At 43.1% G+C, this 18,133-nt stretch overlaps 1 protein-coding gene across 1 annotated transcript; it reads right to left on the bottom strand.

The window, feature by feature from the left end:
- Nucleotides 1-6,250: 6,250 nt before the first annotated feature.
- On the bottom strand, nt 6,251-8,473 carry ARL4A (ARF like GTPase 4A). The gene is made up of 2 exons (XM_082282815.1): nt 8,283-8,473; nt 6,251-8,050 (listed from the first exon to the last, which is right to left on the bottom strand). Exon 2 carries the CDS (start codon nt 7,982-7,984, stop codon nt 7,382-7,384), a length of 603 nt encoding a protein of 200 aa, XP_082138941.1. The 5' UTR covers nt 7,985-8,050; nt 8,283-8,473; the 3' UTR covers nt 6,251-7,381.
- Between the last annotated feature and the right edge of the window lie 9,660 nt (nt 8,474-18,133).

Below are 18,133 nucleotides of genomic sequence, written 5' to 3'. Positions count from 1 at the left end.
CAGTCATTTTTGTAATTATTCAAAATAAAAGCTTATTTTAAGACAATGTTATTTTAACTCAAGATCTTTGCAAATCACCTTTACTTGAAAATACTCATATGCCTCATTTGGAAGCCCATATGTTCATCCCAATTTAATTTAGACATAAAACCAAATAATTTTGACCACTTTTGCTTAATAGCTATGGTCAATCGCAAACAAAAATCAGGTAATCATAAACTGATACAGTTTATGAATATTTATTCATTGATGTATATGAAGTACATTATTATTTTCAACTATGGTAATATTTTTGTTTTCTGTGAAGCTGAAGTGCATGCAGTCAGAGATAATACAGTATGTTGAACTTGTATTTTTAAACTCTAAAATGCATTACTTTTGAAATGGTATGATTTCCTGATGCATAACTACTGAACACAAATACATTGCAAGTCAATTGAAAAATCTGAATTAATGTCGCAGTCTATTACTTTCCTCTTCACTGTGTTTCTAAATATCCTAATATCTCACAGCAGCTTTAACCATGAATTTAAATGTAAGAGCAACTATGAGATTCTTGTTTTACATGTAGATAAAGAAACTTCGGGAATAAAATGACCAATGATCAGTGGCTGGGCTGGATGTACCAATCTTCAGTCTGAAACTTCCAGTTTCCTGCATTAACTCTGGGACTTTAAATTACATTCTTTGGTGTATTTAAGTTTCAATGTACAGCTGAGTCTTTGTATAGAATTTTTTCTGTCTCCTATCATGATTACAGCAACAGCAGGACATAAGCAAACTCTGTACATAAGCCAGTTCTATGACAGAGTGGCAGAAACACAATTGCTGAACCGTGTAGAAGCAGAGTTTGCTGGTACCAGTGCTACCATAGCACACAGTGAGGGATGTATTGATGTGGCAATAGAAGAGCTGTCAGAAAGCATCAGTCTGGGCGCAGTCCATGAATCCCATTTGTCTCCAGCATAACATGACTGATTACAGCTAAATTACAGTGACTTTAAATGTACAAGTCAATTTTCTAAGGTAATTAGAATCAGGGAGACTAGTACTTCTATAGTTAGCAAAATTCAGCTCCTATACAAAATACAGTATAATCAAGGACAACGGAATATATATACATATCTGATTCAAATAGAAGTTAATTGGCTGGAGTTCAAGGGAAACAGTGCTATTAATAATCCATAGATTGCCATTTTACTGTATCCTTTATAAGAGGAACCAAATAGGAATAAACTGTGTTTGCAGATATATTAATATATTGCGTTTCCCAAAGAATCAAGGTTCTATTAGAAACTAAATTGACCCACAGGAATACCTCAAGACAGCTAACAACATACATCATAGATATATATATTCAAAACCACTGTGGAGACTTTACACTCATTGTCTGCAAACGGTTGAAGGCATCTTAGAAGCCATCATGCAACTGGTGTCAAGAGAACAACAGCAGCCAATGGCTTCAACAGCATACAATAATTGTAAGAGTAGTGTAGTTGAGTTCTTGTTAGAAACAAGAAGATATTTTTTGAAAATTTCCCTCTTTAAGGTCATCTCCGTCCCGTTAAGCCTGCTTTACAAAAAGATTCGTTTTATGTAGCCAAGTCATTGAAGCACAGGTGAACACTCTTTCCTGATCCTCTCCATTCACAAACTCATCCTTCTGACACCCAATTCATCGATGCTCTAATATCAAAACAACCTGTTAAAAATTTCAAGGCAAATGACATTGAAACAGGAAAAGGTTGAAAATGTTAAGCTCCAAAGGAAATAATCCTAAATTATCAATCCTAAACTGGTAACAGAAGATAAGCAGTTACAGGGTTGGTGGTACCTCTGGACTATGTGCAGTGTCTGAGGTACCAGGCTTCACACCTTTACTTTGTCTGACCTAAATTCTACCATTTGGTATTTTTAGAAAGAGCCTTGAAATACAGCAGCTTGTGAGCCAGCCAGGAGCCCTCAGCACATTTAACAAGGCTCAACAACCCTGCTTTCTCTTTTGTCAATTGAGATTAATGCAGTGATTAGGGGACTTTCTTAAATGAGGTATTGTTTCATTTCAGCAATAGGAAAACTACAGTGTATAAAATAATAAAGATTTTGAACCAATTAAGCAGTCTAAAATCATATCTATTTCCCTGGGGCTCAATGTGTCTTGAAAAGCTAGGAAAACCCAACAGTTTCAAATCCTCTCTCCCTCCACTCACCCCACAGGCAACAACTGTACTTGACCTTCTCCTTTCTAACTATTCTGTCATCTTTAGCTCTTAATTCAGTGGAGCAGCTTTGTAAATATAGCTGGAACTAAGAAACCGTAATCTTCAAAGCTCAGGGATTATTCTCTCTTACTTTTCTGAGCTGTTTGCAAGCAGGTATTTAGCCTGGAAGTACTGTCAAGCCTCCCTGCCTATTTCTTCTCCTTAGATTTTGGGTTTGCCTTTGAATAAAATCAGTGTGTGACTACTCGGCCCTGCAGTGAGCAGGCAGACAGCATCACCCACTCACCCAGAGGTCCCTCTCTCACTCCCAGCCAGCACCAATAGAACAGGACACTGGCAGGGAGAAAACTTAAGTCCTTCATTTGCCGTGTGGGTCTTTTGTCAACTAGGTCTACAAAACTGCAATTTTGCTTCTTTACAGCTGGTTTAAGAAGACTAACTAACACTTTAAAGAAGGGCAAGCTACCAGCTATGTATTGGCGCTTTATTTTGTTCTCAGATAGGCAGAATGGCTGTGGGAGCCCACATGAAACCCCTAGCATCACCCTGCTGTGAAGCCAGGCTGTGTATTTCCCTCCAGTTTATTCACACAGCTCTGCAGTCTCATACTGCTCCTAAAAATAATCACAGCCTGCAGAGCAGCATGAGGGGCAGGCCTTCACATACCTATGTCAATCAGGATTTAAAAAAAAAGAAAAAAAAAAGCCTTCCTCATCCCCCAGACTAAACAAACAGCTCCCTACACATCCCTTCCAGCAGCAACAAGGGTTGTTTTGGCTTGGGGACACAAATCTATCAGAGCGGGCTGTAAACTGTGACCCTCTCAAAAGATGAGTCAGTAAAGTGAAAACACTTATCCTAAAAACACTGATTCATGCCTAGATTTCTCTCTCAGAAGTTAGGCAGCATTATGAGCACACATTTGCCAGCCTTCATGCACTGCAATCTGACAGCTGACTCACGACTGCATGTTAGGACTAGTGCCTTATATATAGTGGATGCAGATTGCCTATGTTTTCCACACTCTGCCTTACCAAGTCCTTTGTAGCATCAATTTGTAGCATCTAAATCCTCCCTCCATGTCGAGAATGACACTCACCTTTCAACAAGTTTCAGCCAGACACTAATTAACACTCTGCTATTAGTAAACAAATGATCCAAGATACAGATAACACCCCCCACCAAGAAGACAAAACTGCCTTCATCAGACCTGCTGAGGTCCACAAGGGCTTAGCTAGCCCCCACCTGACTGCGTTCAGCCCCTTGCTGGTCTCTGACCGAAAAGTCCTGGGTAATGAACTCCTGCAGGACCAGAGTGCTGCATCAAAGGGTACAGGAGCACCCAAGTCAGGCTGGGAAGCATGGGCTGGTTGTGGGTATTGCTTTCTACACAAAGGATCAATCGTGTCTCACTAAAACATGAAAATTTGAAAAGCGGGATGTTTCACTTTTTTTTTTCAAATATAAATGCACATTTAGTGCAATGCAACTTAAAAGTGATGTTAGAACCTGAAGCCTCATCCCACAGTATTTTTCCTAGTTGACAGTCCTAAGCTAACACACTCACAGCTAGAAAACAGAGACCACATCCTGAAGGCTGGTTAACTGTAAACGACTGCATGTGCATAAACAGCTGAGGCAATGCCATGCCAACTTTTGTAAGCTAAACCAAGTGATGAGGTGACAAGACCTTGTAGTTAGCTCAATAGCTCCAACTCAGATGCAATTCCTTACCTCCTTAAAGAAGCAGCTTAAGACAGTCACCTCAAATCTTGAAGAACAGAGTGTGTTTATGTGTAGCCCTTTTGGCAAAAAGTATTTTCAACTTTAAGATTTGTAACTCCAGCATTGTAACAAAATGACACCTGCTTATTCAGCTACTCTAAAGATTTTAGGCCCGAACATATTTAGGCCTGAACAATTAATCATATGGAAGAAAGTGATCCCAGGCTGGCAGGACTGTGCCAGCAGAAACTCAATCAGTTCAGATACCAAATGCTCTCCTTCCATTGTTGTTTTGTTCATAGCTGGAAGACTTTGTCATAGTAATACAAAACACAGTTTCAGAGGTCCAGCTACATTTGTATACTGTACTCTCAGAACTGTCACTGTAAAATCCCAGCAAAACAGTTCTAGTATAGATAAAGGCATAGCTTGAAAGTAAAACTCATCCCTTAGAGTCTTCTACTTCCAAGTCGGTATTAACACAGGAAGAACCATGACATTTTAGAAACCATACTCTCTACCTTCTCTCACTTTTTCCTCCAGAGTGCTAGAGCACAGATCTGTCAAGTCTTTGTAATTAAAATCATTCAGTGCTGTTTTTATGCATAGAAGAGTTTAGGGAGACTGCCACCAGATAAAACACAAGCATGTTTAATATGCAGAACAAAACACAGTTCTTTTTTTTTCAAGCAGTATGCCTTTTCACCTATTCCCAATAGAAGCCTAATGAATACTGAAAATGAAGCAATTACTATTTGGTATCAGTTTGTTTACTGGGTACAAGGAGCCAGCCTGCCATCTCACCTTCCTTAGCCTAGGAGAACAGTGCATCCAATAAGAAGGAAAGTATTAGCCAGATTATACCAGTTATACACCACATTCATAGGACTCAGCATCACTAACATAGCTTTTTCCTCAGGACTACGAGTAACCTACATTTTGATGTGCCATCAGTTACATAAACAGAAATCAAAATATCAGGGTTTTGAGAGAGGATTGGGTATTCTTGTTCAAACGCAGCCATTTTCATTTGCAGGCTAAACAAAGTTTTTCTTGTCTATGCTTGGGTCCTGAAACTAATTAGAAGTTTCCTGTATCGACACATTCTACTCATTGCTGTAACATCCCAGAAGATTCACCCAAGGCTTAACTGCAGATGAATCCCTCAGACAGCTTCAGATACACGAGCCTAAAGACACTAAACCATGTACCACCTGAGAGTACAAGTGATATATACCCAACATTGCCTATTAAGTGTTGCACATAGCACAAAATAGGTTCAGCTATATGCAAGATTTTTCAAATTATGCAAGAGCCATCACTTTGGAAAAGAGTCACTACAGCTGGTATTTCTTCCATGAATACAGAGACATACCATTGATCTAAAGTTTTCAATGAGACACCTCCAACTTCTAACACCGTGACATTTATAAGCCTCACCACATTTTAAGACTTTGGTTATTCGACAGAAATACTGATTCAAATAACAGTAGAACTATGTGCACAGAGGTTGGTAAGAACGTACCACTGCAGTACAAGAAGTCAGACGCCTCTCTGCAGGCTTGTTTGAATTGTTTATTGAGGTTTAAGAAGTCATCCACATTTCTATAAATATAGACATTACTTGAGTAAGTGACTTACAATGTCACCAGTGCAGGTACATATATAACCAACATACAAAAGCTCCACTGGAAGCTACTTCAGTTTATTCAAAAAGGACCAAGATGTCATAAAAAAAAACAAACAGCTGTCACTTTCAGTTATTGAAGACACTAAAGTGCATTTTTGGTTACCTCCTGGTCAAACAGCTGCTGGTTAAAAAGTTTGATTTTTTTTTTTTTTTTTAAACATAGCTAAATTACATCGATTGACATTCAGGTTTGTAGCTGTCATCCTCCTGATACATGGCAGCAGGTAAGAAAAATGTATTTCTTTGCTGGTTGAGAGGAGGAAATTGATTTTTCTATTTTTTACTTTTTTTTAATCTGGTATTTCCAACAAAAGTTTAAAGATAATCTAACATTCTGGTTAATTTCTACAGCACCACTAAAGTTAGTTTTAAAAATCCAGGCTCTGCTTTAGCCCTTTTAGTTGCTAACCAAGTATCTAGAGAGTCACTTGAAGCTCTGTACCAGTAAGAAAAACTACCCTCCCTTTTCTGTCAAGCACTATCCTGCCCAGTTAACACTGTTTGCACACTCTGTAAACAAGAACAGCTTAAAGCGTAATTAAAGCAGAACACAGGCCCATCTTGAAAATCTTCTTCCCCCTTTCCCTCCCCCCCACCCCCGCACCCGGTAGTGTCTAATGTTTGAGTGTATAAAGCATTATTACATTCCTAACCACAAAATACTGTAAGAGTCACAACAAAAAAAGCATACGTTGAAAGTGACATAGCAATACCACTTTAATAAAATGGGGTATTTTGGGGAGATACAAGATGTGCTCTGCTAATTTTAACTCCATCTTTACTTCATTATAAGTATGTTATATTGCCAGGAAAGTCACCAATAGGGCAAAGAATGCTGCACTGGTTAGAACCACAGCAGCCATAGTTGTTCTTTATAGCTCTTTTACTGAAATTCATTGACTTTTGATACTAGGAGGACATAATACTCACCATTCAGAAATTAATTACTAATTTTGAGTAACAGTTTAAACCTGATTAGCACTGTATAATGATGAATGGCTACTTCTAAAAAATAAAAACCTTACATACCAAAAAACATGCTATATGTTGGGAAACCACTTTTTCATGCTCCATCGTGTTGTTTACAGTTTTTACTTGTCAAAGTCTTTCTTTTACCAGTTGAAGAATCCACAGCACTTAAAGTTTCAAGTATATGAACTGAACATGATTCAATTTCAAAAAGTGCCAAATTAAAAAAACCCTACACATGTAGCCAAGCTTTCATAGAAATCCTCAAACAAGGTAAAAAACCAGCCTCAACGAAATTATGGGTTACTAGCTTCATCCATGTTTTTAAAGCTGTATAATGTTCACCTAAGCACTCCACTTACGAGCAGTAGAAGTTTAAAAACACAGAACACCTCCAACGCAAATTGCTTGCAGAGGGCACCCTCAAACATATGAGTACAACACTAAGCAGAAAACCCTCATTTTATTTGGCTATTTAGACATCCATGTCACATATACCCACCCATCCATTTCCTGATAGCATTACATCATCTATTAGGGCATCTGAAATAATACAGAGCCAAAAAAACTCAGAAGAGACTAGTTTAAAAAAAAAAAAAAAAAAAAAAAAGTTCCACAACTGCACAGCCTTCCTCCACACAGCAAGGTTGTGCAACTGATTGTTTAACATAATTAAGCTTAACGGCATCCAAACAGGCAGGCCTGGGTTTGGAAGCTGTCTTGCGTCAAATTTTGACCATATAACTACTTTAAAATAGAAGGGTCAAAAAAGAACTCATCTTTTCTTTTTCTGCTGCCTCAACATTTTCCTTCGCTTAATTATCATATCATGTAGTTTCTCCAGTCCCTCTTTAAGTCCATCTCCAATGATTGCACAGGTAGGCTGCAAATGCCAGGGTGTTGAAGAACTCAGCTCACTCATTGCTAACATTTTCTCGATTTCAGAAAGGGAGAGAGAGTTCCTCAGGTCCTGCTTGTTAGCAATGATAAGGACAGGCACTCCTTGATTCTCAGATATCCTAGTAATCTTATGAAGTTCTGTTTTGGCCTCCTCCATCCTCTCAACGTCGACGGAGTCCACCACAAACACGATGCCATCGGTGCACCTTGTGTACGACTTCCACAGCGGCCTCAGCTTCTCCTGGCCGCCCACATCCCAGAAGTGGAAAGTGACCGTCTTCGAGTTTCCCAGCGTCACTTTGATTTTCTCCGTATTAAATCCTTTAGTGGGGACAGTGTTGACGAACTCATTGAACTGCAGTCTGTAGAGCACCGTCGTCTTCCCAGCGCAGTCCAGCCCTAGGATGACGATGTGAAAGCTCTGGAAGGAAGGCAGGCTGGAGAGGATCGGCGTCTGGTCCGAGAGTCCATTCCCCATTGCCAGAAGGGAAGGTGACAGCAGGCTGCCACGAGCAGAGGCGGCTCCCGCGGCTGCGCTCCGATCCTGCCAACGACACAAGCGACGTAAGATCCCGCTCCGCCAGCACCGGGGCTGCGCGGCCGCAACGCGCCGGCCACGGCGCCGCCGCCCCGACTGCGGGGGCGGCCGCGGGCAGCGCGACGCGGAACGCCGCGAGTCCCCCGCCCCGCCCGGCCCGGCGGCTGCGGCCGCTCCCGGCACTGCGGCTCGCCCGGCACCTGCGCGCCCGCCACCCCTCGCCGCGCCCCGCGCCTACCGCTGGTCCCTCAGCGCGGGGAGGCGCGCGCTGCCCGCGACCCCATGCCCACGCGCCGCCGCTGCTCCCGCTGCTGCCGCTCCCGATCCCGCCGCTACTGCCACTGCCGCTCCCGATCCCGCTGCCGCTCCCGCTGCTGCCGCTCCCGATCCCGCCGCTACCGTCACTGCCGCTCCCACCGCCGCCGCCCGCACGCCTCTCCCCTGCATCTGGTGGTGGGGGCGCCTCCCAGCGCGCGCCTAGCCCCGCGCGCCCCTCCCCGCGGCCTCCCATTGGCCCCACCGCGCGCGGGGGGCGGGGAGCAAGGCGCGCTCCGCCTCGCCCATTGGCCGGTGGCGCCGGCCACTCATGGAGAACCCGAGGCGTACCGTCCGCAGCCGAGCGCTTCGGGCCGAGCCTCGCCCACGCCCTGCCTTGAACGGCCCCCGCTCCTCCTCTACCCCCCGTGAGGCGGAGCCCCTGCCTCACGGGGGGTGTCCAGGGAAAGCCAGCGCGGCCGCGCCCTCCGCCCACGGCAGCCCCTCCCGCCCCGCGGCGGGCGGCAGCGCCCCTCCGGCGGACCAGCGCCACGCACCTTCTCCGGGAGAGCGCGCGCTCATTGGGCGCGAGTGCTGTCACTCCATCGCGCCCGCGGCCGCCCTGGGACGCGCCGGGGTTGGCTCTGCGGTGCCCCGCCCCTTCCCCGGGAGAGCGTGCGCTCATTGGGTGTGGGTGCTGTCACTCCGTCTCGCCCCCCCCCGCCCTGGCGTCGGCTCTGCGGTGCCCCGCCCCTTCTCCGGGAGCGCGTGCGCTCATTGGGCGCGGCTGGTGTCACTCTAGCACGCCCCCTGCCGGCCCGGGCGGCCGCCGGGCGGTGCCTCCCCGCGCACCTGCGCCGCTGCCGGGGGCGCGCGGCCCGGCCGGGGCGGGAGCGGCTCTGTGCGCGCGCCGCCTTCGCCGCTGAGGGCCCCGACAGCGCCCTCAGCACGGGCGGCCTCGCAGGTGCTGCTTAAATGAAAGTGCTGCAGGCCCGGCTCTGTGCTGGCATCGTACGTGTTGTATGTGCCTTTGGCCTGTGCCCGCGAAACCGGAGACACAGACCGGGAGGGGCCGAGTGTAACGTAGTGGATGACACCGTCCTGATGGACGCCTGGCGCACAGGGATGGCAGCAGTGCTCGGGTCTGAGTGAACATGCAGTAATACCTGGCTTAGTTACAAGAAAGGTTTCCCACAGCACAGGGAATATGTTAAATAATTCTGCATTTTCATATCTCAGACTGATTTGAGCAGTAAAGTGTTTCCCAGAACTAATTACGAGTGCCTGATAACACATTTACTACATTTACTGTTTCCAGAGTGTACAGGTGTTAGAGGAGGCCTGGAGGAGTATTTTATCTCCACTCTTCTTGCTGTCTCACCGTGGTTCTATTCTTCCCACTGCTCTTTTCGCTTCCCACCTTTGCCACTGCCGTTTGCACAGCTGTGGCAATGCAGGTGGTTACTTTTGCGTGTGTCGGATGTACCCTGGCTCAGTGTAAAATAGCACACAGAAGGATCAGAGCAGAGCATGTTACAGAAGTACACTTCATCTATAACCCTTAGATAAAAATTTAATAAACCAATGTTTATGATAAAAGCATATGTTTAACTGTTAGCTAAAGCTATTGTGCTGCTCTAGTCTACCAGTCCAAGTATGTATGTTTCTCTACTCGGTATCACAATCATAGAGCCATAGAACGGTTTGTGCTGGAAGAGACTTTAAAGATCATCTAGTTCCAACCCCACTGCAATGGGCAGGGACACATTTCATTAGACCAGGTGGCTCAAAGCTCCATCCAACCTGACCTTGAACACTTCCAGGGATGGGGCATCCACAGCTTCTCTGGACAACCACCCAAATCTTCAACCAGCTGGGTTTCAGTAAAAGAGATGAAGCAGCATTTTCAATATTACCTTTTTTTCTAGAGGACTTTAAGATTTCTTGATGTGGCTGATGAAAAGTGTTAAATTATAAGAATATTCAGACAATCATATTTACTTTTTTTTCCTTTTAAAGTATCGTACTCCATATTTTAAATCACAGAGAATTTTGTATAAAAGAGATGTAATTTAATAATAACGGGACATATAATAGCAACAAAAATTCTACCGTGTGCTGTAGGCAATGTTTCCTATTATTAAAGTAAGATACCCATTCTAGTCCTACTAAAAATAGCAAAATTCTAATTTGCTTACATCTGAGATTAATATTTCACTGCTTTTATCTTTGTTAGTTATTTACATCCTGATCTTGCAGCTGATTCTCTTTGGAGGAAGTGGCCTGTTTGTATAGGAAGGTGATTTTACATCTATGGAAAGGAGGGGTAAGTTACTACCCCTAAGGCCAACTGGTACCTTTCTGATTTGGCAGTATTTTACACTACTTTTGCATAACATAAAGAAGTGCACAGCATACAGTGTAATAGAAAAACATTTATAATGACAGTATTAATTATTTCATGGATGGTTTTCAGTAATTTAAAATTGGAGGAAACCAGCTAGAAATACCTTGTTAAGGAATATTACTGCAGATAATAGATTTATTCATAAAGCTTGACAAGCTGAAATAAATCAAATTTACCTTTATCTCCACCTACAAAATTAACTATCCCCTGTTTTAAATGGAGAAATAAGCCAATTAGATATTACAGTCTTCTAAACCTTCATGTCTGATTGTTACCAAGATCCGTTCAAACTTTAACACAGCTTCCTAATAGTACATTTTACAATTAATTCCATGAGGATGGATATTGGCTAGCTCCTACCCTCATTGAAGGTATTTTGTTTTTAAACATAAAATGCATAAGGCTTGTTTTTAATCCCTTGTTCTGCTGAAAAGCAGTCAGTACATAATCCTGTGTTGAAAAGAGAGGAATACAGAGCTGGTGTTTTTTTTGAGGTGTAGCATATCCAGCACAGTAGGTGGAGAAGGAATCTCATAGATTGCACATTTCTTTGGAAAAAGAGTTTTATGACATCAGGGAGGTCATTTTAAGATTAGACAGAAATTAACATCTTCAACAACATGAGCATACCTGTATTTGTAAATATATACATGAAAATAATCCATGCTCTCCAGACAATGCTTGGACACTCCCTACAGTTAATTTATCACATTTACCTGTTGTAACTTGCTATGAAGTGAATTATGATCTCTCTGGGGCTGAGACTATTTTTTACTGCAAGTCTTCTTTGCACCTTGATCTTAATTAATGCCTGTAGGCACTTCTGCAAAACAGCTATTAAATAACAATCCAAGTGGATCAGCTCCTCCCATACACTTCCATGCTACTTTAGAAGTCAAACGTGCAGACTGGGCAGGTATTATGGAGTAATGGTATCGAAATTAGTGGGAGTGTAGTAGAGTTGACACATTCAACCTCTGATAATTGAAGGTAAGGTTAAAGCAAGGCTTTGATTATCCTGTAGAAGCCTTGAATGAAGGAGGTGTACAGAAAGAAGTGTACTTACTTTCTTTTCAAGTGTGTAGCTAAATGGGGGGAGTGGGCTGTTCTTAGATGACAGCTGAAAATAACTGCAAGATGCATGTAAGAGGAAACAATGGAAAATGGCTCGAGCCATGTGCAGAATTTTTAATGCAAAATAAGGAGGTGCCTAACTTCTGTGTTGGGGTAATTTCACATTCTGATACTCTTCTCATTTCCTATCTAATGTCTACAGATCTGAGCTCTTTCTGGCTCAGCATTCCTTAGCTCATGAAAACAACTGCAACTTCAGATTCTCTGGGCTAAAAACCTTCTCCCCTTTCCTGGATACCAGTTTGCCAGTGTAAATCGTAATATATTATTTTCTACACAGCTTTCATACATATATGCTGCAAATATTTTCTGCACAGAAGAGTGCCTGGGACAAATCTTTGTGTTTCAAGAAAAAGAAGTAGTACCTGCATAACATGCAGCTTTTTCACAATGGTAAAGTAGTTTGGTTTTTGTTTTGTTTCGGTTTTTTTTAATTCCTTAATGGTCCTGGGGTAATTTTGGTTCAGGGCAAGTTTGAGAGGGCCAGGCTTCCAATGCTGCAGTTATTACTGCCTTTGTGAAACTTAGATAGTCCTTATTAGGGATATGGACCTTGAAATTGGTTGAAGTGTTGCCAAGAAAGAATTGGCATACAGTGGAAAGATAAGATTCTTGGAAATTTTAATATTATTACTCAGCATAGACTTAGATTACCTTTTAATACATATCACCTCCTTCACTGCAGGAGCTGTCTCACAGTGCCCAGGTAACAAAAATGCAAAGGATCATCAAACATCTACTTGCAAGGCTGCGTGTATTCTTCACAATAGATTGTCTTTCATCTGGAAATAACAATTCATGGAAATTAAAAGCTAGCAGTTCATGAGAGGTTCACTGTAGCAGGACATTAAATCAGAGCCTTCACTTGTACCAGTCATTTTAAAGTTAAATTCCACTCAAGTAGATATGACTGTTGTTACACAGCCACATCTAGTGATGCAGCAGATGAGAAATTCCTTCCAAAGCAAAGATAGTGGGCTTGAATTTCCATGGCCGGATAAGCACAATATTCCTTATATTTTCATTAAGCATCATAATTCTGAAGAACAGGCTAATAACATTTATAATCCAGGGTAATAGCTAATCACCTTAGAGTTGTTTTATAATAGCACTGTGTGTTGTGTGTAGCAAATCTGATGCAAATCAAATGAAAAATGAAAAATGAAACATCAGACAAATGATCCTGAGGCTGCATAGTGCAGATGCAGAGGGATATGGCCAGCCAGAACTATAGAACAGTAAAAGACAGAAGCAAATATGAACAAATGCTGAAGGAGGGATAGGAAGGAACCTGCTGCGTCAGAGAGCTGAATTAGTTGTCAGACACAAAGGAATGAAGTCATAAGAAGAATGGAATTATTGCAAGGACTGTGCACTGCCAGCTACAGGTAGCTGACATATAGCAATGGGATCCCAACGCCCCATCTTCATGAGAGAGATGTGTTAGCAACCTCACACCACCAATTATTGCTGCTCCATGTGGAAATCGAGCAGATTTCTCAATGTATATGAAAATCAGTTGCATTTCAGTACAATGACATAGCAGACCTAGGCTGGGGTAATATGTGTTAATGTTTGTGTAATAGCAATAATGTTTATTATTACAGTAACCAACTCTCTCTCAGTTGTACATTCAAAAATTGAAGTTACTTCTCTTCAACTGTACCCTAAATCTCAAATTAGAGCTAAAAAAGTACTGCTTTGAATTGTCATATGGTTCTGAAATGCTTTGTTATATGGTATATAAAATATTACAGTTTCACCATGAATTTTGAGAACCCCCTTGAGTATGAACAGTAAGAATGAAATAGCTGACAAATTTCAACACATGAGGTTTTGCTCTTAAAAATTATCTCTAAATTGATGTACAAAATGTTTTGCACAAAGAAGCCTTTTATCATCTTTGCTACATCTGCTGAATTCTTTTATGATAACTTACGTGCTGCATGAATTACTTTGCTTTGATTATTAAAAAGTAGCTGGTGGTAGAAAATATAATTTATTTCCTCACAATAAATAACAAAGCTTAGAGCAGTAGGGAGATGGAGTCACTGTGTGTTACGATTTAAGTTACCACTCTGATTAGACCAGTTAATTAAACTTACTCTCATTTCCTACATACCTTTACATGAAGTCTAACATCTATGTTTTGCTGCTTTCATTTTCATAAATAAACATAATGCCACATAGCAGGCTAACAAACAAACAAAAAGTCTCTTCTTTGATACTGACAGTCAGACTTTGTTGCATCTTCAATTCTGTTCAGGTGTGTTAGCTGAAAGGAAAACTGTAGTAGCTCATTAATGTTCTTAGTCACTCTGTGCAAGTGCTGGCTCAGGGTAACTGAAGTTGTAACTTCCACTTTACAAGCTCTGTGAATTTCGGTAGTTTCATCCTCTGATGGGATGGCTGTAGTGGTGGTCACTCCATGTCTGCAGAACACGGGGAACAGTCTGACCACTTTGTGTACATGTGGTTGTGCAAGTAATGCAGCTTCTTCCTGCGACAGGGTGGGACAGCAGAAGGGTCGTCCCTGACAGCATCTTTGTGTTAAGGACTTGAATCACAAAACTCTCAGCCACACTGATTGTTCATTTAATAGCAGAGTGTAATTAATAAAGGTTAAACATAGATCCACTTTTCATATGATTCAAAGTTTATAGTCACAAAATCCAAACCTGGTCATAGGACTTGTTATGGGGCGGTTTTAAAGAGTAGAAAGAAGCATTTTTGTTACAGGAACCCCTGGTTCCCACCCCCACTTCACTAAGCAGCTGGTGCTAAAAGAACCCCATCAAATATGTTTATTTAACAAATGGATAAAATATGTCGTACTTTAATCCTTCAGTATATGAGGTAAGACTTCTCCATCATGAGCAATTCCAGTGTTCAATGTGTGATACTACATACGACCTAGCCTTGGCTTGCATGTTTTCTTCAATGGTTGTGTACTGATCAAAGACTTTGTATTGGGTTGACCCTGAGTTGATGGACAGTCTTTAAGACCAATTACGCTTCTCACAATTTACATATTTAAACCGCACAGAAAGGCGGGACTTCCCCCTTTTGGTCGGAGCTCGCCTGCTGGGAGGTGGGGGCAGCTCGGAGCCTCCCGGCCCCACCGGGCCGGGCCGGGGCCACTGCCCCTTTCCCCCTCTCCCAACGCTGCGGCACGGACCCTGGGTGGCTGGGGGGGAACTGCCTCAGAGCCACAGGCAGCTAAACCCAGCCATGGACTGCTCACAGCTAAACCCATCCAGCGCGGCTTCTGGGGACCGGCGGGTCCCTCTCCTCTCCACGCGGGGCCGGCGGAGTCAACGGGAGCCAGCAGAGCCTCCTGTCTGCAGCCAGCACACTTCGTGCTGAACTGAAGAAGACACCACGCAGCCAGCAGCACAAAGGGAGCGAGGCTTTCCCCACCGTAAAGCCCGAACAAGAACACCCTTCAGCATGGCGGCGTCAGAGTCAGAGAGAAAGAGAAGTGAGTCACATGGGACGGAGCTGAGCATGGCGACGGGAGAAAAGAGGGCGGTGCCACGATTCTGGCGGGCAGCTTAAAAGAAACCTTCTTGCATGCCGTGGTAAGAAACTGTAATACCACAAACTGTTTGTCTCTTTAATCCATTTGAAGAACATGGGGGGATGGAGTATCTTCGTGTGCCTGTGAAGATTGTGAAGAATGCCAATGCTAGGCTTTATAGTAGTAAGAGGCTGTTAAGAGACTTGTGGCGAAGAAGAGCCTTTGTGTGCAGGCCAAAAGAACTTATCCTTAAAAAGATGAATAACCCCATGCGATGGCCCATGTTTTGCAGTGTGAAGGAACTGTGAGATTTTTCATGGGAGAGATGTTCTACACCCAGCAGATTGTTTGTTTCCGGGCGGATCTGCTGTTAGTGGCAGTTTGGGAACCACGTGCAACTGAAGGAAAACCCTTTTTTCCCTTAAGCATAAGAGAGAGACTTTTCAAGAACTGGAACACTGACTAACATCCCATGTTCTGTTATCCCTTGTGTGAGCTGGGTAAAAGGAGAGAAGTGCTGGCTGGAGGGGGGGGGGGGGGATTTGTTTTCGTTTTGTTATTGTCTCTTTACTTTTAATTCTATTAGTAATAAAACTCTTTCATTGTACTGCAACTGTTTAAGGTTTGTGCCTGCTTTGTTTTTCTCCTAATTCTTATCTCACAGAAGGAAAATAAGTAAGTAATGAATATTTTGAACCAAAACCACTACATTTAATTGGTGTTTCTGCCCGGTTTCGAACTCAACCCGCTACATTAAATGGTGGAGAATGCGGGCACTTAATGGGCACTGTGAGATGAAGATTAATTAAGAGAAAATAATAAGCAGAGCAAGTATAAAGTTATAAAATTAAGAAGAATAATAGAAGAAATTTGTTTTGTAGAAGTGGTAAATATTCTAGGGGTGGAGGTTTATGTAATTTGTTTTCTTTTAGCTCTGGTTTTGCTATTTTAAGTAACTTTTGGATATGTAAATTTTAAGAAGCGAGGGGTGGAATGTATTGGGTTGACCCTGAGTTGATGGACAGTCTTTAAGACCAATTACGCTTCTCACAATTTACATATTTAAACTGCACAGAAAGGCGGGACTTCCCCCTTTTGGTCGGAGCTCGCCTGCTGGGAGGTGGGGGCTCCGGAGCCTCCCGGCCCCGCCGGGCCGGGCCGGGGCCACTGCCCCTTTCCCCCTCTCCCAACGCTGCGGCACGGACCCTGGGTAGCTGGGGGGGAACTGCCTCAGAGCCACAGGCAGCTAAACCCAGCCATGGACTGCTCACAGCTAAACCCATCCAGCGCGGCTTCTGGGGACCGGCGGGTCCCTCTCCTCTCCACACGGGGCCGGCGGAGTCAACGGGAGCCGGCAGAGCCTCCTGTCTGCAGCCAGCACACTTCGTGCTGAACTGAAGAAGACACCACGCAGCCAGCAGCACAAAGGGAGCGAGGCTTTCCCCACCGTAAAGGCTGAACAAGGACACTTCAGCATGGCGGTGTCAGTCAGAGAGAAAGAGAAGTGAGTCACATGGGACAGAGCTGAGCATGGCGACTGGGAGAAAAGAGGGCGGTGCCACGATTCTGGCGCGCAGCTTAAAAGAAACCTTCTTGCATGCCGTGGTAAGAAACTGTAATACCACAAACTGTTTGTCTCTTTAATCCATTTGAAGAACATGGGGGGATGGAGTATCTTCGTGTGCCTGTGAAGATTGTGAAGAATGCCGATGTCAGGCTATATAGTAGTAAGAGGCTGCTAGAGACTTGTGGCGAAGAAGAGCCTTTGTGTGCAGGCCAAAAGAACTTATCCTTAAAAAGATGAATAACCCCATGCGATGGCCCATGTTTTGCAGTGTGAAGGAACTGTGAGATTTTTCATGGGAGAGATGTTCTACACCCAGCAGATTGTTTGTTTCCGGGCGGATCTGCTGTTAGTGGCAGTTTGGGAACCACGTGCAACTGAAGGAAAACCCTTTTTTCCCTTAAGCATAAGAGAGAGACTTTTCAAGAACTGGAACACTGACTAACATCCCATGTTCTGTTATCCCTTGTGTGAGCTAGGTAAAAGGAGAGAAGTGCTGGCTGGAGGGGGGGGGGGGATTTGTTTTCGTTTTGTTATTGTCTCTTTACTTTTAATTCTATTAGTAATAAAACTCTTTCATTGTACTGCAACTGTTTAAGGTTTGTGCCTGCTTTGTTTTTCTCCTAATTCTTATCTCACAGAAGGAAAATAAGTAAGTAATGAATATTTTGAACCAAAACCACTACAGACTTATATTCACCTAAGCAACAGGTTCCCCACCTCCTGCCCCAGGTTTGTGACAGCACTTTTGTTTTTATTGTTTTTTTTTTTTTCCTCTGGAACTACTGACTTGAGTCAATCACACTCTTGCTGAGAATGCAGTAGTACTTAATGCTACTGTTTGAAAATCTTGTCAGTTAGAGAATGGCTTCCAAGATCTTTATTTTCCCCCAGTATTTTTTCCCCCAGAAAAGCCATGGGCACTTTAGAGGTGGGGTTTTTTTTGTACGTCAGAGTAATTCTAAACAGTTTAAAATTCTATCAAGCTGAGATTTCAGTATCAGCTGCCATCTTCTCACATTGCTCCCTTTGAAAATGGTTGCAGAGCTTTTAAATATATCCCTTTCTTACAATGGGAGCAGTTTGCAAGCAGATTAAAAGTACTACAAAATTACAAATACAAGAGCAGCATGTTATATTTTTCCCCTGCATAAACAGATTTAATATGTGAAGGTATTTTCCCAGCTCCAGAATAATAATGGAAATGTT

Source organism: Coloeus monedula, assembly GCF_965178545.1.
Source record: "Coloeus monedula genome assembly, chromosome: 1".
Lineage (NCBI taxonomy): Eukaryota > Metazoa > Chordata > Aves > Passeriformes > Corvidae > Coloeus > Coloeus monedula.
This window is presented reverse-complemented; position numbering and strand designations above follow the sequence as displayed.

What these genes read in the sequence shown, in the direction of transcription:
- ARL4A (XM_082282815.1), bottom strand. Translation starts at nt 7,984, where the DNA reads ATGGGGAATGGACTCTCGGACCAGACGCCGATCCTCTCCAGCCTGCCT.